Genomic DNA, 25344 nt, shown 5'->3' with positions numbered 1-25344 from the left:
GTATGTTTTGACCAGGGGCCAGGCACTCGGGAGGCGGTATGTTTTGAACAGGGCCCAGGCACTCAGGAGGCGGTATGTTTTGACCAGGGCCCAGGCACTTGGAGGCAGTATGTTTTGACCAGGGCCCAGGCACTCGGGAGGCGGTATGTTTTGACCAGGGCCCAGGCACTCCGGAGGCAGTATGTTTTGACCAGGGCCCAGGCACTTGGAGGCAGTATGTTTTGAACAGGGCCCAGGCACTTGGAGGCAGTATGTTTTGACCAGGGCCCAGGCACTTGGAGGCAGTATGTTTTGACCAGGGCCCAGGCACTTGGAGGCAGTATGTTTTGAACAGGGCCCAGGCACTTGGAGGCAGTATGTTTTGACCAGGGCCCAGGCACTTGGAGGCAGTATGTTTTGAACAGGGCCCAGGCACTCGGGAGGCAGTATGTTTTGACCAGGGCCCAGGCACTTGGAGGCAGTATGTTTTGACCAGGGCCCAGGCACTCAGGAGGCAGTATGTTTTGACCAGGGCCCAGGCACTCAGGAGGCAGTATGTTTTGACCAGGGCCCAGGCACTCAGGAGGCAGTATGTTTTGACCAGGGCCCAGGCACTCAGGAGGCAGTATGTTTTGACCAGGGCCCAGGCACTCAGGAGGCAGTATGTTTTGACCAGGGCCCAGGCACTCAGGAGGCAGTATGTTTTGACCAGGGCCCAGGCACTTGGAGGCAGTATGTTTTGAACAGGGCCCAGGCACTTGGAGGCAGTATGTTTTGACCAGGGCCCAGGCACTTGGAGGCAGTATGTTTTGACCAGGGCCCAGGCACTTGGAGGCAGTATGTTTTGAACAGGGCCCAGGCACTTGGAGGCAGTATGTTTTGACCAGGGCCCAGGCACTTGGAGGCAGTATGTTTTGAACAGGGCCCAGGCACTCGGGAGGCAGTATGTTTTGACCAGGGCCCAGGCACTCAGGAGGCAGTATGTTTTGACCAGGGGCCAGGCACTCAGGAGGCAGTATGTTTTGTATGTGGAAGGGGGCAGATTGTTCCCAACCTCTCAGGGGAACGTGTCTGTCTCCCAATAAGTCTGTCTTCTGTCTATTAAACCTTCAATAGAGCAGGTGTTCAACTTTTCTGATTTTCTACACCTTGAGCAAATTCACGATTCCCCTCAGGCTGTGGATGAGAGTTAAGGATGAGTGTCTCTGACCTGTGGCTGTGGATGAGAGTTAAGGATGACCTGTGGCTGTGGATGAGAGTTAAGGATGAGTGTCTCTGACCTGTGGCTGTGGATGAGTGTTATGGATGAGTGTCTCTGACCTGTGGCTTTGGATGAGTGTTATAGATACCTGTGGATGAGCGTTATAGATACCTGTGACTGTGGATGTGTGCATTGAAGGCCAGTTATGGATGAGCATTATAGATACCTGTGACTGTGGATGAGTGCGTTGAAGGCCAGTTATGGATGAGTGTTATGGAGGAGTATCCTCCTACCTGTGGCTGTGGATGAGTGTTATAGATACCTGTGGCTGTGGATGAGTGCGTTGAAGGCCAGGCCGTCGGCCCAGCTGGAGGAGAAGTTGACCACATTGACGTGGGGATAGTCCTTGGTGGACTGGCGCACCCAGCTAAGCAGAATCTTCTCACTGTTGGTCTGCTGTAGGCCTGCCATCACATCCTTCATCACATCCTTTACCTGGAGAGAGAGAGAGAGAGAGAGAGAGAGAGAGAGAGAGAGAGAGAGAGAGAGAGAGAGAGAGAAGGGGGGGACAGAGAGAGAGAGAGAGAGAGAAGGGGGGGACAGAGAGAGAGAGAGAGAGAGAGAAGGGGGGGACAGAGAGAGAGACAGACAGAGTCAAGACAGAAACACAAATTTGCAAAGGACGCAAATAGTCCAGATGTCAGACAGATGTCTGGAGACATATGGAAACAAGGAGACATAATGTCCTCAACACCGCCGCTCACACTACAACATTCCACCTAGACAGGCTTAACAATATGGATCTACTGAAGTACATGATGACAGGAGGTGGGAGATATTACCATTGAGGCAGGAACTTCCTGTTAAAGCAACTTCTCTACACGTCCTGCAATAGTTTTAGGAAGAGTTTGGATTCACTCACACACACACACACAGACAGACACAGACACATGCACACAGACACACACACACACACACACACACACACACACACACACACACACCACACACACACACACACACACACACACACACACGTGAGTGCACACACAGTTAGCTATTTGAGTGACAGTTCTGGAACATCTCTGCCCAGCTCTAGGGGAAAGGAGTGAAGAAGTACCCCACTGGTATGTCTGGTAAAGCTGTATTACTGATGCATATCTTACCATCACCTATCCATCACCTATCGTATCCACACACACACACACACACACACACACACACACACACACACACACACACACACACACACACACACACACACACACACACACACACACACACACACACACACACACAGAGATGTAATATTCCAACTCAGACACAACTCTATCTCTCTTTATCTTCCTAAAAAGCTCTAGGGGAAAAGAATGAAGAAGTGCATGAATAGCTTCCACTGGTATGTCTGGTAAAGCTGTATTACTGATGCCTATCTTACCATCACCTATCCATCAGCTGTATATCCAACTCAGACTCATACCCAGTCAACCGGGAACATTCCCAGAACATTAGCTAAGATTCCCTTTAAGTTCTAGTTAGAGTTTTATCTAACAGTAGGATAACATCCCAAAAACATTCAGAGAATTTTTTTATTAAATCTATATAGTTCTAAAACTTTTTTAGGTGAAATATCCTTGGAATGTTCACCTAACATTCACTAAACTGTTGTTGTGCATTACATCTGTAACAGCCACCAGATGTTGGTATGTTTAGGGTTTAGGGTGCAAAAAACACTCCCCTGATGTTACAGGGGTGTTCCCAGAACACATTTCATCTGTTCTTTAAAGGTTCCCAGAATGTTTCATTAGGTTGTGGGAACAGTCTAGTGGAAACAATGTGGGGACATCACAAAAGACATATTCCCAAAACACAAAAACTGTCCAATTGTGTGGATGATTCTACAATGTTTATTTTAGGGTGCAAAAAACATTCACCTGATGTTACAAGAACATTCCCAGAACACATTTTGTCTGCTCTTTAAAGGTTCCCAGAATGTTTCATTAGGTTGTGGGTACATTGTGGGAACATGACAAGAGATATCTTTCCACAAGGCACAAACTGCCCAGTTGTGCTGACATTCAGATAATGTTTGTATCATGGTGAACAAAACATTCCTTTGATGTTACAAGAATGTTGACAAAACAGCCTTTTGTGGTTCTTTAAACGTTGCCAGAACATTTTCGTTAGGTTGTGGGAACAGTCTGGGTACATTACAAGAGATACAGTGCCTTCAGAAAGTACAGACTTTTTCCCACATTGTGTTGTGTTACAGCCTGAATTTACAATAGATTAAATTGAGATGTTTTGTCACTGGCCTACACACGATACCCCATAACGTCAAGGTGGAATAATGTTATTTAACATTTTTACAAATTAATAAAAAATGAAAAGCTGAAATGTCTTGAGTCAATTCAACCCCTTTGTTATGGCAAGACTAAATCTTTTCAGGAGTAACAATGAGCTTAACAAGTCAGATGGCCTCTCTCATCTCCCTGGTCGCTGCTCTTCTCAGTTCGCTGCAGCCACCGACTGGAACGAGCTGCAACCAACACTCAAACTGGACTGTTTCATCTCCATCTCTTCATTCAAAGACTCAATCATGGACACTCTGACTGACAGTAAGAATTACTGCTTTGCGTAATGTACTGTATTGTTGTCTCTACCTTCTTGCCTTTGTGCTGTTGTCTGTGCACAATAATGTTTGTACCATGTTGTGTTGCTACCAGGTTGTTGTCATGTGTTGCTGCCTTGCCATGTTGTTGTCTTGGGTCTCTCTCTATGTAGTGCTGTGTTGTCTCTCTCTATGTAGTGCTGTGTTGTCTCTCTCTATGTAGTGCTGTGTTGTCTCTCTCTATGTAGTGCTGTGTTGTCTCTCTCTATGTAGTGCTGTGTTGTCTCTCTCTATGTAGTGCTGTGTTGTCTCTCTCTATGTAGTGCTGTGTTGTCTCTCTCTATGTAGTGCTGTGTTGTCTCTCTCTATGTAGTGCTGTGTTGTCTCTCTCTATGTAGTGCTGTGTTGTCTCTCTCTATGTAGTGCTGTGTTGTCTCTCTCTATGTAGTGCTGTGTTGTCTCTCTCTATGTAGTGCTGTGTTGTCTCTCTCTATGTAGTGCTGTGTTGTCTCTCTCTATGTAGTGCTGTGTTGTCTCTCTCTATGTAGTGCTGTGTTGTCTCTCTCTATGTAGTGCTGTGTTGTCTCTCTTGTGATGTGTGATTTGTCCTACATTTTTATTTTTATTTTTTATTTGTTCTTAACTGACTTACCTATTTAAATAAAGGTTAAATAAAAATAAAATATATATATTTTTTCTAAACCCGGAAATGGTCTGTCAGTCGAGCAGTGAATTTCAATCCAGATTCAACCACACGTTCACAGCTTTCACCTGGATTCACCTGGTCAGTCTACGTCCTGGAAAGAGCAGGTGTTCTTAATGTTTTGTATACTCAGTGCATATGACCCTCAATTTCAAATTTTTTTTCGAAACAAACATGGTTACAGAATATGTGGGATTAAACCTGCAATCTTAAGAACTTCAGCCAGATAATTAACCCTCCGCTCCACCAGGGGACAGCTGTGACCATGTGGGGTTTCTTCAGTCCAACACGGTCAATCAGGACACAGAACCTGATTGGCCATATTTGACTGGAAAAAACCCATAAGGCCATAGCTGTCCCCTGGTGGCACAGAGGGTAAATACTTTGGCTAGGGAACCAAACTCTGCAAGTTCAAAACTCACATGTGCAGATTGTTTGCATATAGGAAGTGTTCATAATATGGTTGTTTTTATGTGGTTAAATGCTGTTCAGATGTACTCCAATCTGCATTAACATTCAGTCAAACTTAAATATAACATTTTCTAAATGTTCTGAGGATATCCAAGACAAGCTAAAATGTATATTGTGTGAACATCAATGGAATATTATGTTAAACCGAAAACAAATATTCTATGAACATCATAAAAACAGACTTATTTCATTCTTACAACATTAAGGGAATGTCCTGTGCAACCTAACTTAAACATTTTATGAATGTCATCACAACTGAGCATATCTTCTATTTTGGGAACATATCTCTTGTAATGTTCCCACACTGTTCCCACAACCTAATTACATGTTCTGGGAAAGGCTGTTCTGTCAACATTCTTGCCACATCAAAGGAATGTTTTGTTCACTCTGATAAAAACACTTTATGAATGTCAGCACAACTGGACAGTTTTTTTGTTTGTTTTGGGAACATATCTCTTGTCATGTCCACACAATGTTCCCACAACCTAATGAAACATTCTGGGAACCTTTAAAGAACAGACAAAATGTGTTCTGTGAACCTTCTTGTAATATCAGGTGAATATTTTTTGCACCCTAAAGGAAACGTTGTATAATGATCTGCACGACTGGACAGTTTTTGTGTTTTGGGAACATTTATTTTGTGATGTTCCCACAATGTTCTCAACTAGACTGTTCCCACAACCTAACGAACCATTATGGGAACATTTAAAGAACAGATTACAGGTGTTCTAGGAACATTCTTTCAACATCAGGCGACTGTTTTATACAAAAATAATCATCTAACGAATGTTCTGGGAACCTTCACAGAAACAATTTTGGTTTGCTGGGTATACACACATGGATACACTCCTTCCTTCCTTCCTTCCTTCCTCCTTCCTTCCTTCCTTCCTTCCTTCCTTCCTTCCTTCCTTCCTTCCTTCCTTCCTTCCTTCCTTCCTTCCTTCCTTCCTTCCTTCCTTCCTTCCTTCCTTCCTTTCTCTAACACACACACACACAATCCCTATGCGTTTCTCCAGTTTCTGACTATAAAAACATTATCCGACCAGAGAATAAGGGCCAACAAACCTCCAGAAGTCATCTATCTGAGGGACTGCATCCAATTACGGGCCCGGGAATACTTAGCCTGGCCAATCGGAGCCAATAAAATATTATCTTAGCCAATCACACCCAATAAATATTAGTCTGGCCAATCACAGCCTTTATAATAACCCCATTCAACTGACTGACAGATATAGGCCAGGAGGGAGCTAAAATGATTTATATACACACACACACACACACACACACACACACACACACACACACACACACACACACACACACACACACACACACACACACACACACACACACAGGATTTTTTTTACATTGTCTGCGTCAGAGAGAGGCCCATTAAAAGTCCCATAGTCATGTGGAAATGAAGTGAATTCCCACCAAAGGGACATGCACAGACAACCCTGTGGTTACCCACACACACCACACCCACCCACACCCACACCCACCACACACCACACCCACCCACACCCACACCCACACACACACCACACCCACCCACACACCACACCCACCCACCCACACACCACACCCACACACACACCACACCCACCCACACACCACACCCACACACACACCACACCCACACACACACTACACCCACACACACACCACACCCACACACACACTACACCCACACACACACCACACCCACACACACACCACACCCACACACACACTACACACACACACCACACCCACACACACACCACACCCACACACACACCACACCCACACACACACTACACCCACACACACACCACACCCACACACCACACCCACACACACACCACACCCACACACACACTACACCCACACACACACTACACCCACACACACACCACACCCACACACACACTACACCCACACACACACCACACCCACACACACACCACACCCACACACACACTACACCCACACACACCACACCCACACACACACCACACCCACACACACACTACACCCACACACACACCACACCCACACACACACCAAACACACACACACACCACACCCACACACACACCACACCCACACACACACTACACCCACACACACACCACACCCACACACACACCACACCCACACACACCACACCCACACACACACCACACCCACACACACACTACACCCACACACACACCACACCCATACACACACCACACCCACACCACACCCACACACACACTACACCCACACACACACCACACCCACACACACACTACACCCACACACACACCACACCCACACACACACCACACCCACACACACACTACACCCACACACACACCACACCCACACACACACCACACCCACACACACACCACACCCACACACACACACACCATACCGACACATACCCATACCCACACACACACACACCATACACACACACCACACCCACCACACCCACACCCACACACCATACCCACACACACACACCATACACACACACACACACACACACACACACACACACACACACACACACACCATACACACACACCATACACACACACCATACACACACACACACACCATACCCACACACACACACACACCATACCCACACACCATACCCACACACACACCAAACACACACACACACACCATACCCACACACACCATACACACACAGAGACTCCTCACCAATCCCCATACTTCCAGGCAAGTTCATTAGTTAGTGATTCGTCTCCAACAGTGTAGCCCAACCCAGCGCTCGGTGCTCGGCCTTCTGGGTACAGACCGAGCGTCCCTCATTTGGGAGTAGGTCACTGCATTGCATTTCCACACTAATTCATTCCATGACGAAGCCCAACTCTGAGATACCCCACTAATGTCTCTGACTGTCTAATTGACTGGGCCTCTTCGCTCTTCACACACCGACTGTCTGTATGTTTAAGACGTCAAATATTCAAATCCAATGGAGATTTCCCCATTAAGCACATCATTAATTCTATGTAAATGTTCCTGTGGATTGATTAAGTCATTATGACTGAGTGTTGCTGGAGGAGAGAGGGGGAGGAGAGAGGGGGAGAGAGAGGGGTGATGAGGAGAGGGGTGATGAGAGAGGGGGAGAGAGAGGGGTGATGAGGAGAGGGGGAGAGAGATGGGGGATGAGAGAGGGGGAGAGAGATGGGTGATGAGAGAGGGGGAGAGAGAGGGGTGATGAGGATGAGGGAGGATGAGGAGAGGGGTGATGAGAGAGGGGGAGAGAGATGGGTGATGAGAGAGGGGGAGGGAGAGGGGTGATGAGGATGAGGGAGGATGGGGAGAGGGGTGATGAGAGAGGGGGAGAGAGATGGGTGATGAGAGAGGGGGAGAGAGATGGGTGATGAGAGAGGGGGAGAGAGATGGGTGATGAGAGAGGGGTGATGAGGATGAGGGAGGATGGACTGATCTACAATACATGTACTGGTCAACACACAGGGTGACTAACTGACCTGCCAGTGGAGAATTATGCTCCAAATGAGTCCAAGAATCAGTTTATGATTCCCATCAACAATGTCGGCTCCTCCTATATTCACCAGTTCAACCTGCAGAGAAGATACAGGGAGATAGAGATACAGGGAGATACAGGGAGGGAGAGATACAGGGAGAGATAGAGGGAGATACCGGGAGGGAGAGACAGGGAGGGAGAGAGAGAGAGAGACAGAGAGAGACAGAGAGAGAGAGAGAGAGAGACAGAGACAGAGAGAGAGGGAGGAGGGAGGGAGAGAGAGAGAGAGAGAGAGAGAAAGAGAGAGAGAGAGGGAGGAGGGAGGGAGAGAGAGCGAGAGAGACAGAGAGAGAGAGAGAGAGAGACAGAGACAGAGAGAGAGGGAGGAGGGAGGGAGAGAGAGAGAGAAAGAGACAGAGAGAGAGAGAGCTGAGATAAATGTAATCTACTGTTTACTTTCTACCACCTCCAGAACCCTTGACTGATGGAAACTAATGCATTAACATACTGTATGTACACACCATACTGAACGCTCTACTGCTTACATACGCTTTCATAGACATGCAGTCATATATCCCTAATATAACAGAAGAGATATTCTCCTCCTCTCCTTGTCATCTTCTCACTCTTCCTCTTCCTCCCCCTCCTCTCTTCCTCCTCCTCTCTTCCTCCCCATCCTCTCTTCCTCCCCATTCTCTCTTCCTCCTCCACTCTTCCTCTTCCTTTTCTCTTCCTCCCCCTCCTATCTCCCTCTCCTCTCTTCCTCATCCTCCTCTCATCCTACCCCTCCTCTCTTCTTCCCCCTCCTCTCTTCCTTCTCCTCCTCTCTTTCTTCTCCTCCTCCTCTATTCCTCTCTTCCTCCCCTTCCTCTCTTCCTTCTCCTCCTCTCTTCTTCCCTCTCCTCTCTTCTCCCCCTCCTCTCTTCCTTCTCCCCCTCCTCTCTTCCTCTCTCTCTCCCCCTCCTCTCTTCCTTCTCCCCCTCCTCTCTTCCTTCTCCCCCTCCTCTCTTCCTTCTCCCCCTCCTCTCTTCCTCCCCCCTCTCCTCTCCTCCTCAGTGTGTGATCTGTTCACTAATACGTACATTGTTCTTCTGTAGGATCTGCAGCGCTCTATTGACATTGTTTAGCGAGTGGACGCGCGTGAATCCTCTCTCTTTCACCTGCAGAGTCAGAACACACACACACATCAAGAAGAGAGAGAGAGAGAACACACACACACATCAAGAAGAGAGGGAGAGAGAACACACACACACATCAAGAAGAGAGGGAGAGAGAACACACACACACATCAAGAAGAGAGGGAGAGAGAACACACACACACATCAAGAAGAGAGGGAGAGAGAACACACACACACATCAAGAAGAGAGAGAGAGAACACACACACACATCAAGAAGAGAGAGAGAGAGAGAGAGAGAACACACACACACATCAAGAAGAGAGAGAGAGAACACACACACACATCAAGAGAGAGAGAGAGAGAACACACACACACATCAAGAAGAGAGAGAGAGAGAACACACACACACATCAAGAAGAGAAGAGAGAGAGAACACACACACACATCAAGAAGATAAGAGAGAACACACACACACATCAAGGAGAGAAAGAGAGAGAGAGAGAGAGAGAACACACGCACACACACATCAAGAAGAGAGAGAGAGAGAGAGAGAGAGAGAGAGAGAGAGAGCGGGAGAACACACACACACACACACACAGAGAACAAACACACCCACACACACACCCACACAGAAGAGAGAGAGCGGGAGAACACACACACACAGAGAGAGAACAAACACACCCACACCCACACCCACACACACCACCCACACACACACACACACACACACACACCACACACACACACACACACACACAGAAGAGAAGAGATCCTTCAGAACACACAGAGGCTTTATTTCCTGAACATGATATTAAAGACCTTGCTCAGGGCCATTGCTGAAAGAGGTTTATATTACAATAAAAGGTCTTGTATAAAGTTTAGGACAGAGATAGAGGAGAGGAGGAGGAGAAGAAATGTAAGGAGAAAGACAACAGGTTGGTATAATAGGTGAGGAGATAAGTGGGGCCAGGAGGATAAGAAAGAGAGGAGATGAATGGGGTTAGGAGGTAAGGAGGTGAGGTGGTGAGGAGGTGAGGGAGATACATGGGGCCAGGAGGATAAGAAAGAGAGGAGATGAATGGGGTTAGGAGGTAAGGAGGTGAGGTGGTGAGGAGGTGAGGGAGATACATGGGGCCAGGAGGATAAGAAAGAGAGGAGATGAATGGGGTTAGGAGGTAAGGAGGTGAGGTGGTGAGGAGGTGAGGGAGATACATGGGGCCAGGAGGATAAGAAAGAGAGGAGATGAATGGGGTTAGGAGATAAGGAGGTGAGGTGGTGAGGAGGTGAGGGAGATACATGGGGCCAGGAGGATAAGAAAGAGAGGTGTTTAATCGGGTTAGGTGATAATGAGGTGAGGTGGTGAGGAGGTGAGGGAGATACATGGGGCCAGGAGGATAAGAAAGAGAGGAGATGAATGGGGTTAGGAGGATAAGGAGGTGAGGTGGTGAGGAGGTGAGGGAGATACATGGGGCCAGGAGGATAAAAAATAGAGGAGATGAATGGGGTTAGGAGGTAAGGAGGTGAGGTGGTGAGGAGGTGAGGGAGATACATGGGGCCAGGAGGATAAGAAAGAGAGGAGATGAATGGGGTTAGGAGGTAAGGAGGTGAGGTGGTGAGGAGGTGAGGGAGATACATGGGGCCAGGAGGATAAGAAAGAGAGGAGATGAATGGGGTTAGGAGGTAAGGAGGTGAGGTGGTGAGGAGGTGAGGGAGATACATGGGGCCAGGAGGATAAGAAAGAGAGGAGATGAATGGGGTTAGGAGGATAAGGAGGTGAGGTGGTGAGGAGGTGAGGGAGATACATGGGGCCAGGAGGATAAGAAAGAGAGGAGATGAATGGGGTTAGGAGGTAAGGAGGATAATGATGACATGACTGACCAGCTCGTGCCCTGCCAGTCCCTCCAGCAGCTCCAGCAGGCGACGGCCATCACACAGGTCAGTGAAGAGGTCCTGGATGGGGGGCTTCCCTGCCTGGGGAAACAGGGCACAACACATCACTACAGGTTACACAGGAACGTTGTCAGTTCAAATCCTGAGCAGAGCAAGACAAAATGGGAGATGTGCTGGTTTTTCTGGTTTCAGACCCTAAATACCATAATATCCTGTCCTTGTGCCTTTGAGCAAGGTCCACACATCATGACACTCCGACAGACATATCTCCAATACCAACACAGAGAGAAGAATTATCTCCAATACTAACACAGAGAGACATATCTCCAATACTAACACAGAGAGAAGAATTATCTCCAATACTTGACACAGAGAGACATATCTCCAATACCAACACAGAGAGAAGACATATCTCCAATACTAACACAGAGAGAAGACATATCTCCAATACTTGACACAGAGAGACATATCTCCAATACTAACCCAGAGAGAAAACATATCTCTAATACTTGACACAGAGAGACATATCTCCAATACTAACACTGAGAGACATATCTCCAATACTTGACACAGAGAGACATATCTCCAATACTAACACAGAGAGAAGACATATCTCTAATACTAACACAGAGAGAAGACATATCTCTAATACTAACACAGAGAGAAGACATATCTCCAATACTTGACACAGAGAGACATATCTCCAATACTAACACTGAGAGACATATCTCCAATACTAACACAGAGAGAAGACATATCTCCAATACTAACACAGAGAGACATATCTCCAATACTAACACAGAGAGACATATCTCCAATACTAACACAGAGAGACATATCTCCAATACCAACACAGAGAAGACATATCTCCAATACTAACACAGAGAGACATATCTCCAATACTAACACAGAGAGAAGACATATCTCTAATACTAACACAGAGAGAAGACATATCTCCAATACTAACACAGAGAGAAGACATATCTCTAATACTAACACAGAGAGAAGACATATCTCCAATACTAACACAGAGAGAAGACATATCTCCAATACTAACACAGAGAGAAGACATATCTCCAATACCAACACAGAGAGAAGACATATCTCCAATACTAACACAGGGAGAAGAAATATCTCCAATACTAACACAGAGAGAAGAAATATCTCCAATACTAACACAGAGAGACATATCTCCAATACTAACACAGAGAGAAGACATATCTCCAATACTAACACAGAGAGACATATCTCCAATACTAACACAGAGAGAAGACATATCTCTAATACTAACACAGAGAGAAGACATATCTCCAATACTAACACAGAGAGAAGACATATCTCTAATACTAACACAGAGAGAAGACATATCTCCAATACTAACACAGAGAGAAGACATATCTCCAATACTAACACAGAGAGAAGACATATCTCCAATACCAACACAGAGAGAAGACATATCTCCAATACTAACACAGGGAGAAGAAATATCTCCAATACTAACACAGAGAGAAGAAATATCTCCAATACTAACACAGAGAGACATATCTCCAATACTAACACAGAGAGAAGACATATCTCCAATACTAACACAGAGAGACATATCTCCAATACTAACACAGAGAGAAGACATATCTCCAATACTAACACTGAGAGAAGACATATCTCCAATACCAACACAGAGAGAAGACATATCTCCAATACTAACACAGAGAGAAGACATATCTCCAATACTAACAGAGAGAGAAGACATATCTCCAATACTAACACAGAGAGAAGACATATCTCCAATACTAACACTGAGAGAAGACATATCTCCAATACTAACACAGAGACATATCTCCAATACTAACACAGAGAGAAGACATATCTCCAATACTAACACAGAGAGAAGACATATCTCCAATACTAACACAGAGAGAAGACATATCTCCAATACCAACACAGAGAGAAGACATATCTCCAATACTAACACAGAGAGACATATCTCCAATACTAACACTGAGAGATATATCTCCAATACTAACACAGAGAGAAGACATATCTCTAATACTAACACAGAGAGAAGACATATCTCCAATACTAACACAGAGAGAAGACATATATCCAATACTAACACAGAGAGAAGACATATCTCCAATACTAACACAGAGAGAAGACATATCTCCAATACTAACACAGAGAGAAGACATATCTCCAATACTAACACAGAGAGACATATCTCCAATACTAACACAGAGAGAAGACATATCTCTAATACTAACACAGAGAGAAGACATATCTCCAATACTAACACAGAGAGAAGACATATCTCTAATACTAACACAGAGAGAAGACATATCTCCAATACTAACACAGAGAGAAGACATATCTCCAATACTAACACAGAGAGAAGACATATCTCCAATACCAACACAGAGAGAAGACATATCTCCAATACTAACACAGGGAGAAGAAATATCTCCAATACTAACACAGAGAGAAGAAATATCTCCAATACTAACACAGAGAGACATATCTCCAATACTAACACAGAGAGAAGACATATCTCCAATACTAACACAGAGAGAAGAAATATCTCCAATACTAACACAGAGAGACATATCTCCAATACTAACACAGGGAGAAGAAATATCTCCAATACTAACACAGAGAGAAGAAATATCTCCAATACTAACACAGAGAGACATATCTCCAATACTAACACAGAGAGAAGACATATCTCCAATACTAACACAGAGAGATGTAGCTACAGTCAGTTATCTAATCTAGTTTAAAGGATGTACTGGTATCTATATAAGGGTTGGTTAACCTCTGAAGGCCTGTTCTGTGATGAATGTCTTCCGCTGCAGACTTCATAATAACTTCCAGATCGTTATTTTATGCATCGGAAATCAAAATGAAAAGACATTCCGAACAGAAACATAATGTTTTTCCCGCAAAATCATCTTTCATTTCACAAGTATTCCCAGTCAGAGGGTAAAGTACGTCTGTCTCCTAAATGGCATCCTATTCCCTATATAGTGCACTACTTTTGACTATAGTGCCATGGGCCCTGGTCAAACGTAGTGCACTATATAGGGAATAGGGTGCCATTTGGGATGCATGCTGTGATTTCATTAATATAAGTGTTCCCTCATCTCCATGCCTATTCTCTACACTGTACTGCTACAGATGTAGGGTCTTTCATTTGACCTGTATTGTCACAGCTAAATAATCCTGCAGCAACATGATGTGAATGTTTAGTCAATAATATTGCTTGATGGAGGTGAGGCTGTTAGCTGACCTAAAGTAGGCTACATGAAAAGTGCAATACCGTTAATATGACCGTGTGTTGGTGTAGGTTTCCAGTCAATTTATGTCAATCACAAAGCTCCTCTGCATTTCCTGCAGTGCAGTAAAATTCTCATCAACAAAAGAGAGATCAAATTAAGATTATACATCTGTACTTATCATGTCTGCTAAAACTGCCAAGTCTATGTTCCTGCTCTGGTTTGGAATCAGATCCAAACTGAATATTACTTCACTGTCTGAAACAGTAGTGAATCTGAGTGATTCAGTGTGAATTTCAGGCTAGCGCTGTTCAACTCTACAGTTCACAGATCTCTTCCTGGGTCTGTCTGTCTGTCTGTCTGTCTGTCTGTCTGTCTGTCTGTCTGTCTGTCTGTCTGTCTGTCTGTCTGTCTGTCTGTCTGTCTGTCTGTCTGTCTGTCTGTCTGTCTGTCTGTCTGTCTGTCTCCCTCTGCCTCTCCCCATATCTCTCTCTCTCTCCCTCCCTCCCTCCTCTGCATCTCCCCCTCTCTCACTAACTCCCTCCCTCCTCTGCCTTTCCCCCTCTCTCTCCCTCCCTCCTCTGCCTCTCCCTCTCTCTCTCTACCTCCCTCCTCTGCCTCTCCCCTTCTCTCTCACTACCTCCATCCCTCCTCTGCCTCTCCCTCTCTCTCTACCTTCCTCCTCTGCCTCTCCCCCTCTCTCCCTCCACTGCCTCTCCCCCTCTCTCTCTCCCTCCCTTCCTCCTCTGCCTCTCCCCCTCTCTCTCTCCCTCCTCTGCCTCTCCACATCTCTCCCGCACTACCTTTCTACCTCCCTCTCTTCCAGTCTGTTTGTTTATGTTAGGATTATCTCTGGGGAGGCTGTCCACTGTCCACGGCCGTGCCCTTGGGTTGGCACGCTGGCTTTACCCCTTTGCAGGAGTGTGGGTCCCTCCCTCCTCCCTCTGCCTCTCCCCCTCTCTCTCTCTCTCCCTCCCTCCCTCCCTCCCTCCCTCCCTCCCTCCCTCCCTCCCTCCCTCCCTCCCTCCCTCCCTCCCTCTTCTGCCTCGCCCCCTCTCCCCCTCTGCCCCCCCTCTCTCCCTCCGTCCCTCCCACTCCACATCTCTCCCTCCCTCCCTACCTTTCTACTTCCCTCCCTCCTTCTCTTCCAGTTTGTTTGTTTATGTTAGGATTATCTCTAGGCAGTCTGTCCACGGCCGTGCCCTTGGGTTGGCATGCTGGCTTTACCCCTTTGAGCCCGACCCCCCCCCCCCCCTCGCGTAGTGTGTGTGTGTGTGTGTGTGTGTGTGTGTGTGTGTGTGTGTGTGTGTGTGTGTGTGTGTGTGTGTGTGTGTGTGTGTCCCGCCCCATGCCTCTTCCAGTGACTCAATAAAGACCTCGGTCTCCAGACAGACCACAATGCCTTGGGGGCGGCGAATTGATTTCCTTAGAAAAGATGAGCCTATTGCCACATCTGAACTCTGACTAAAAGAGGGAGAGTGGGAGGGGACTATTAATGAGGTTTGGAGAGAATGGACACCATGTTTTCTCTCTGTCTTCTACTCTCTCTGTCTTCTACTCTCTCTGTCTTCTACTCTCTCTGTCTTCTACTCTCTCTGTCTTCCACTCTCTCTGTCTTCTACTCTCTCTGTCTTCTACTCTCTCTGTCTTCCACTCTCTCTGTCTTCTACTCTCTCTGTCTTCTACTCTCTCTGTCTTCCACTCTCTCTGTCTTCTACTCTCTCTGTCTTCTACTCTCTCTGTCTTCTACTCTCTCTGTCTTCCACTCTCTCTGTCTTCTACTCTCTCTGTCTTCCACTCTCTCTGTCTTCTACTCTCTCTGTCTTCTACTCTCTCTGTCTTCTACTCTCTCTGTCTTCCACTCTCTCTGTCTTCTACTCTCTCTGTCTTCCACTCTCTCTGTCTTCCACTCTCTCTGTCTTCCACTCTCTCTGTCTTCTACTCTCTCTGTCTTCTACTCTCTCTGTCTTCTACTCTCTCTGTCTTCCACTCTCTCTGTCTTCTACTCTCTCTGTCTTCCACTCTCTCTGTCTTCCACTCTCTCTGTCTTCCACTCTCTCTGTCTTCCACTCTCTGTCTTCCACTCTCTGTCTTCCACTCTCTGTCTTCCACTCTCTGTCTTCCACTCTCTGTCTTCCACGCTCTCTGTCTTCCACTCTCTCTGTCTTCCACTCTCTCTGTCTTCCACGCTCTCACTCTCTCTGTCCCTCTCTCTCTAAACATGCATGTAATATACACTGCTCAAAAAAATAAAGGGAACACTTAAACAACACATCCTAGATCTGAATGAAAGAAATAATCTTATTAAATACTTTTTTCTTTACATAGTTGAATGTGGTGACAACAAAATCACATAAAAATAATCAATGGAAATCCAATTTATCAACCCATGGAGGTCTGGATTTGGAGTCACACTCAAAATTAAAGTGGAAAACCACACTACAGGCTGATCCAACTTTGATGTAATGTCCTTAAAACAAGTCAAAATGAGGCTCAGTAGTGTGTGGCCTCCACGTGCCTGTATGACCTCCCTACAACGCCTGGGCATGCTCCTGATGAGGTGGCGGATGGTCTCCTGAGGGATCTCCTCCCAGACCTGGACTAAAGCATCCGCCAACTCCTGGACAGTCTGTGGTGCAACGTGGCGTTGGTGGATGGAGCGAGACATGATGTCCCAGATGTGCTCAATTGGATTCAGGTCTGGGGAACGGGCAGGCCAGTCCATAGCATCAATGCCTTCCTCTTGCAGGAACTGCTGACACACTCCAGCCACATGAGGTCTAGCATTGTCTTGCATTAGGAGGAACCCAGGGCCAACCGCACCAGCATATGGTCTCACAAGGGGTCTGAGGATCTCATCTCGGTACCTAATGGCAGTCAGGCTACCTCTGGCGAGCACATGGAGGGCTGTGCGGCCCCCCAAAGAAATGCCACCACACACCATGACTGACCCACCGCCAAACTGGTCATGCTGGAGGATGTTGCAGGCAGCAGAACGTTCTCCATGGCGTCTCCAGACTCTGTCACGTCTGTCACGTGCTCAGTGTGAACCTGCTTTCATCTGTGAAGAGCACAGGGCGCCAGTGGCGAATTTGCCAATCTTGGTGTTCTCTGGCAAATGCCAAACGTCCTGCACGGTGTTGGGCTGTAAGCACAACCCCCACCTGTGGACGTCGGGCCCTCATACCACCCTCATGGAGTCTGTTTCTGACCGTTTGAGCAGACACATGCACATTTGTGGCCTGCTGAAGGTCATTTTGCAGGGCTCTGGCAATGCTTCTCCTGCTCCTCCTTGCACAAAGGCGAAGGTAGCGGTCCTGCTGCTGGGTTGTTGCCCTCCTACGGCCTCCTCCACGTCTCCTGATGTACTGGCCTGTCTCCTGGTAGCGCCTCCATGCTCTGGACACTACGCTGACAGACACAGCAAACCTTCTTGCCACAGCTCGCATTGATGTGCCATCCTGGATGAGCTGCACTACCTGAGCCACTTGTGTGGTTTGTAGACTCTGTCTCATGCTACCACTAGAGTGAAAGCACCGCCAGCATTCAAAAGTGACCAAAACATCAGCCAGGAAGCATAGGAACTGAGAAGTGGTCTGTGGTCCCCACCTGCAGAACCACTCCTTTATTGGGGGTGTCTTGCTAATTGCCTATAATTTCCACCTGTTGTCTATTCCATTTGCACAACAGCATGTGAAATGTATTGTCAATCAGTGTTGCTTCCTAAGTGGACAGTTTGATTTCACAGAAGTGTGATTGACTTGGAGTTACATTGTGTTGTTTAAGTGTTCCCTTTATTTTTTTGAGCAGTATATTTTGGCATCGCTGGCTTCTAACTGTGAAGTGGAGCTACTAAACACACACTGCAATCTATATTACATACACACACTGCAATCTATATTACACACACACACTGCAATCTATAATACATACACACTGCAATCTATATTACACACACTGCAATCTATATTACATACACACTGCAATCTATATTACATACACACTGCAATCTATATTACATACACACACTGCAATCTATATTACACACACACACTGCAATCTATAATACATACACACTGCAATCTATATTACACACACTGCAATCTATATTACATACACACACTGCAATCTATATTACACACACACACTGCAATCTATAATACATACACACTGCAATCTATATTACACACACTGCAATCTATATTACATACACACTGCAATCTATATTACATACACACTGCAATCTATATTACATACACACTGCAATCTATATTACACACACACACTGCAATCTATAATACATACACACTGCAATCTATATTACATACACACTGCAATCTATATTACACACACACACTGCAATCTATATTACATACACACACTGCAATCTATATTACACACACACACTGCAATCTATAATACATACACACTGCAATCTATATTACATACACACTGCAATCTATATTACACACACACACTGCAATCTATATTACATACACACACTGCAATCTATATTACACACACACACTGCAATCTATAATACATACACACTGCAATCTATATTACATACACACTGCAATCTATATTACACACACACACTGCAATCTATAATACATACACACTGCAATCTATATTACACACACTGCAATCTATATTACATACACACTGCAATCTATATTACATACACACTGCAATCTATATTACATACACACACTGCAATCTATATTACACACACACACTGCAATCTATAATACATACACACTGCAATCTATATTACACACACTGCAATCTATATTACATACACACACTGCAATCTATATTACACACACACACTGCAATCTATAATACATACACACTGCAATCTATATTACACACACTGCAATCTATATTACATACACACTGCAATCTATATTACATACACACTGCAATCTATATTACATACACACTGCAATCTATATTACACACACACACTGCAATCTATAATACATACACACTGCAATCTATATTACATACACACTGCAATCTATATTACACACACACACTGCAATCTATATTACATACACACACTGCAATCTATATTACACACACACACTGCAATCTATAATACATACACACTGCAATCTATATTACATACACACTGCAATCTATATTACACACACACACTGCAATCTATATTACATACACACACTGCAATCTATATTACACACACACACTGCAATCTATAATACATACACACTGCAATCTATATTACATACACACTGCAATCTATATTACACACACACACTGCAATCTATATTACATACACACACTGCAATCTATATTACATACACACTGCAATCTATATTACACGCACACACTGCAATCTATATTACATACACACTGCAATCTATATTACATACACACTGCAATCTATATTACATACACACTGCAATCTATAATACATACACACTGCAATCTATAATACATACACATTGCAATCTATATTACATACACACTGCAAGCTATATTACACACACACTGCAAGCTATATTAGATACACACTGCAATCTATATTACAAGCACACACTGCAATCTATATTACACACACACACTGCAATCTATATTACACACACACTGCAATCTATATTACACACACACTGCAATCTATATTACATACACACTGCAATCTATAATACATACACATTGCAATCTATATTACATACACACTGCAAGCTATAGTACACACACACTGCAAGCTATATTACATACACACTGCAATCTATATTACACACACACACACTGCAATCTATACTACACACACTGCAATCTATATTACATACACACTGCAAGCTATATTACATACATACTGCAAGCTATATTACATACACACTGCAATCTATATTACATACACACTGAAATCTATAATACATAATCACTGCAATGTATATTACATACACACTGCAATCTATATTACATACACACTGCAATCTATATTACATACACACTGCAATCTATATTACATACACACTGCAATCTATATTACATACACACTGCAAGCTATATTACATACACACTGCAAGCTATATTACATACACACTGCAATCTATATTACATACACACTGAAATCTATAATACATAATCACTGCAATCTATATTACATACACACTGCAATTTATATTACATACACACTGCAATCTATATTACACACACACTGCAATCTATATTACTTACCCACTGCACTCTATATTACACACACACTGCAATCTATATTACATACACACTGCAATCTATATTACACACACACACACTGCAATCTATATTACACACACACACACACACACTGCAATCTATATTACATACACACTGCAATCTATATTACACACACTGCGATCTATATTACACACACACTGCAATCTATATTACACACACACTGCAATCTATATTACACACACACTGCAATCTATATTACACACACACTGCAATCTATATTACACACACACTGCAATCTATATTACACACACACACACTGCAATCTATATTACATACACACTGCAATCTATATTATATACACACTGCAATCTATACTACACACACACACTGCAATCTATATTATATACACACTGCAATCTATATTACACACACACACACACACACACACACACACACACACACACACACACACACACACACTGCAATCTATATTACATACACACTGCAATCTATATTACATACACACTGCAATCTATATTACACACACACACACACACACACACTGCAATCTATACTACATACACACTGCAAACTATATTACATACACACTGCAATCTATATTACACACACTGCAATCTATATTACATACACACTGCAATCTATATTACATACACACTGCATATATTACACACACTGCAATCTATATTACACACACACACACACACACACACACACACACACACACACACACACACACACACACTGCAATCTATATTACATACACACTGCAATCTATATTACATACACACACACACGCACTGCAATCTATACTACATACACACTGCAAACTATATTACATACACACTGCAATCTATATTATACACACTGCAATCTATATTACATACACACTGCAATCTATATTACACACACTGCAATCTATATTACACACACACTGCAATCTATATTACACACACTGCAATCTATTTTACATACACACTGCAATCAATACTACACACACACTGCAATCTATATTACATACACACTGCAATCTATACTACACACACACTGCAATCTATAATATATACACACTGCAATCTATATTACACACACACACACTGCAATCTATATTACATACACACTGCAATCTATATTACACACACACACACACACACACACACACACACACACACACACACACACACACACACACACACACACACACACACACACACACACACACACACACACACACACACACACACTGCAATCTATACTACATACACACTGCAATCTATATTACATACACACTGCAATCTATATTACACACACACTGCAATCTATATTACACACACAAAGCAATCTATATTACACACACAAAGCAATCTATACTACACACACTGCAATCTATATTACATACACACTGCAATCTATAATATATACACACTGCAATCTATATTACATACACACTGCAATCTATATTACACACACACTGCAATCTATACTACACACACTGCAATCTATATTACACACACACTGCAATCTATATTACACACACTGCAATCTATATTACATACACACTGCAATCTATATTACATACACACTGCAATCTATATTACATACACAGTGCAATGTATATCACACACACACTGCAATCGATCACACACACACACACACACACACACACACACACACACACACACACACACACACACACACACACACACTGCAATCTATATTACACACACACACTGCAATCTATATTACACACACACACACTGCAATCTATATTACACACACTGCAATCTATATTACATACACACTGCAATCTATATTACATACACACACTGCAATCTATATTACACACACACCGCAATCTCTATTACACACACACACTGCAATCTATATTACACACACACTGCAATCTATATTACATACACACTGCAATCTATATTACATACACACTGCAATCTATACTACACACACTGCAATCTATATTACACACACACTGCAATCTATATTACACACACACTGCAGTCTATATTACATACACAATGCAATCTATATCACACACACACTGCAATCGATCACACACACACACACACACACACACACACACACACACACACACACACACACACACTGCAATCTATATTACACACACACACTGCAATCTATATTACACACACACACACACACACACACACACACACACACACACACACACACACACACACACACACACACACACACACTGCAATCTATATTACACACACACACACACTGCAATCTATATTACACACACACACACACACACTGCAATCTATATTACACACACACACACTGGAATCTATACAACACACACACACTGGAATCTATACTACACATACACACTGCAATCAATATTCTGTCCATTTCAAACGCAAGCATATGTTCTCATTATCTCTCATTATACATAAACACAGACACAGACAGACACACACCCACTCACTCAAGGTTTTTTTTTACCAGGGGGATAAAAGTGGGAGTGTGGTAGAATCTATCTCCTTCTCTCTTCCTCTCTCACTCCTTGTTTCCTGTCTCAAATTCTCTCAGATTATCACTTTCATCCTTCTGTCTCTCGTCCTCTTTCTGCCCCTCGTCTGAACTCTTCCCTCCTCTATTCCTCCTCTCCTCTTCCCTTTCACAATCCTCTTCTCTCCTCCTGTGTGTGTGTGTGTGTGTGTGTGTGTGTGTGTGTGTGTGTGTGTGTGTGTGTGTGTCTGCTGCCCCTGTCTGCCTTAATCTCCAGGCGGGAGATGAGACTGCCGTTCAATAGATTCCTCCACACCACACCTGAGCCCTGGTCGGCATGGTAACAGCACACCTCCAGCCTCCCCTAATCAAGTTGGAAAATAACAGAATGTGTCTCTCTAGGTTTTTGGGGGATGCTGGGGGATGTCACACAGAGACACACACTCATACAGATAAACACACACACTCATACAGACAGACACACTGATACAGACACGCACACTCATACAGACAGACACTGATTCAGACGCACACTCATACACACACACACTCATATCTAGAGACACACACACTCATACAGACAGACGGACACATCTAGACAGACACACATCTAGACACACATCTAGACAGACACATCTAGACACACATCTAGACAGACATCCAGACAGACACACATCTAGACACACATCCAGACACACATCTAGACACACATCTAGACAGACACACATCTAGACACACATCTAGACACACATCTACACAGACATCCAGACAGACACACATCTAGACACACATCTAGACAGACATCCAGACAGACACACATCTAGACAGACATCTAGACAGACACACATCTAGACACACATCTAGACACACATCTACACAGACATCCAGACAGACACACATCTAGACACACATCCAGACACACATCTAGACACACATCTAGACAGACATCCAGACAGACACACATCTAGACACACATCTAGACAGACACACATCTAGACACACATCTAGACAGACACACATCTAGACACACATCTAGACAGACACACATCTAGACACACATCTAGACAGACACACATCTAGACACACATCTAGACAGACACACATCTAGACACACATCTAGACAGACATCCAGACAGACACACATCTAGACACACATCTAGACAGACACACATCTAGACAGACACACATCTAGACACACATCTAGACAGACATCTAGACAGACAGACATCTAGACAGACACACATCTAGACAGACACACATCTAGACAGACATCTAGACAGACAAACATCTAGACAGACATCTAGACAGACATCTAGACAGACACATCTAGACAGACACATCTAGACAGACACATCTAGACAGACATCTAGACAGACATCTAGACAGACATCTAGACAGACACACATCTAGACAGACATCTAGACAGACACACATCTAGACAGACATCTAGACAGACACACATCTAGACAGACATCTAGACAGACACACATCTAGACAGACATCTAGACAGACACACATCTAGACAGACATCTAGACAGACACACATCTAGACAGACACACATCTAGACACACATCTAGACAGACACACATCTAGACACACATCTAGACAGACACACATCTAGACAGACATCTAGACAGACACACATCTAGACAGACATCTAGACAGACACACATCTAGACAGACATCTAGACAGACATCTAGACACACATCTAGACACACATCTAGACAGACATCTAGACACACATCTAGACAGACATCCAGACAGACACACATCTACACAGACATCCAGACAGACACACATCTACACAGACATCCAGACAGACACACATCTAGAAAGACACCCAGACAGACACACATCTAGACAAACCCACATCTAGACACACATCTAGACCTCAACAGAACAATAC

General features: G+C 44.2%; 1 protein-coding gene across 7 annotated transcripts in view; it reads right to left on the bottom strand.

Annotated features, from left to right (window-relative positions):
* dmd (dystrophin) overlaps positions 1-25344 on the bottom strand; it is a 424484-nt gene that overhangs the window by 285814 nt on the left and 113326 nt on the right. For all 7 annotated transcript variants that reach the window (XM_082963114.1, XM_082963111.1, XM_082963108.1 and 4 more), the window contains exons 3-6: positions 11456-11548; positions 9541-9618; positions 8463-8555; positions 1503-1675 (exon numbers count right to left, since the gene is read on the bottom strand). In XM_082963114.1, coding sequence (XP_082819240.1) covers positions 1503-1675; positions 8463-8555; positions 9541-9618; positions 11456-11548 — 437 coding nt within the window. The remainder of the gene's footprint in view (positions 1-1502; positions 1676-8462; positions 8556-9540; positions 9619-11455; positions 11549-25344) is intronic.

Source organism: Salmo salar, chromosome 16 (assembly GCF_965601325.2).
Source record: "Salmo salar chromosome 16, fSalSal1, whole genome shotgun sequence".
NCBI classification, from domain to species: domain Eukaryota; kingdom Metazoa; phylum Chordata; class Actinopteri; order Salmoniformes; family Salmonidae; genus Salmo; species Salmo salar.
Note: the sequence above shows the minus strand (reverse complement) of the source record. Positions and strands in the feature narration are given on the sequence as shown.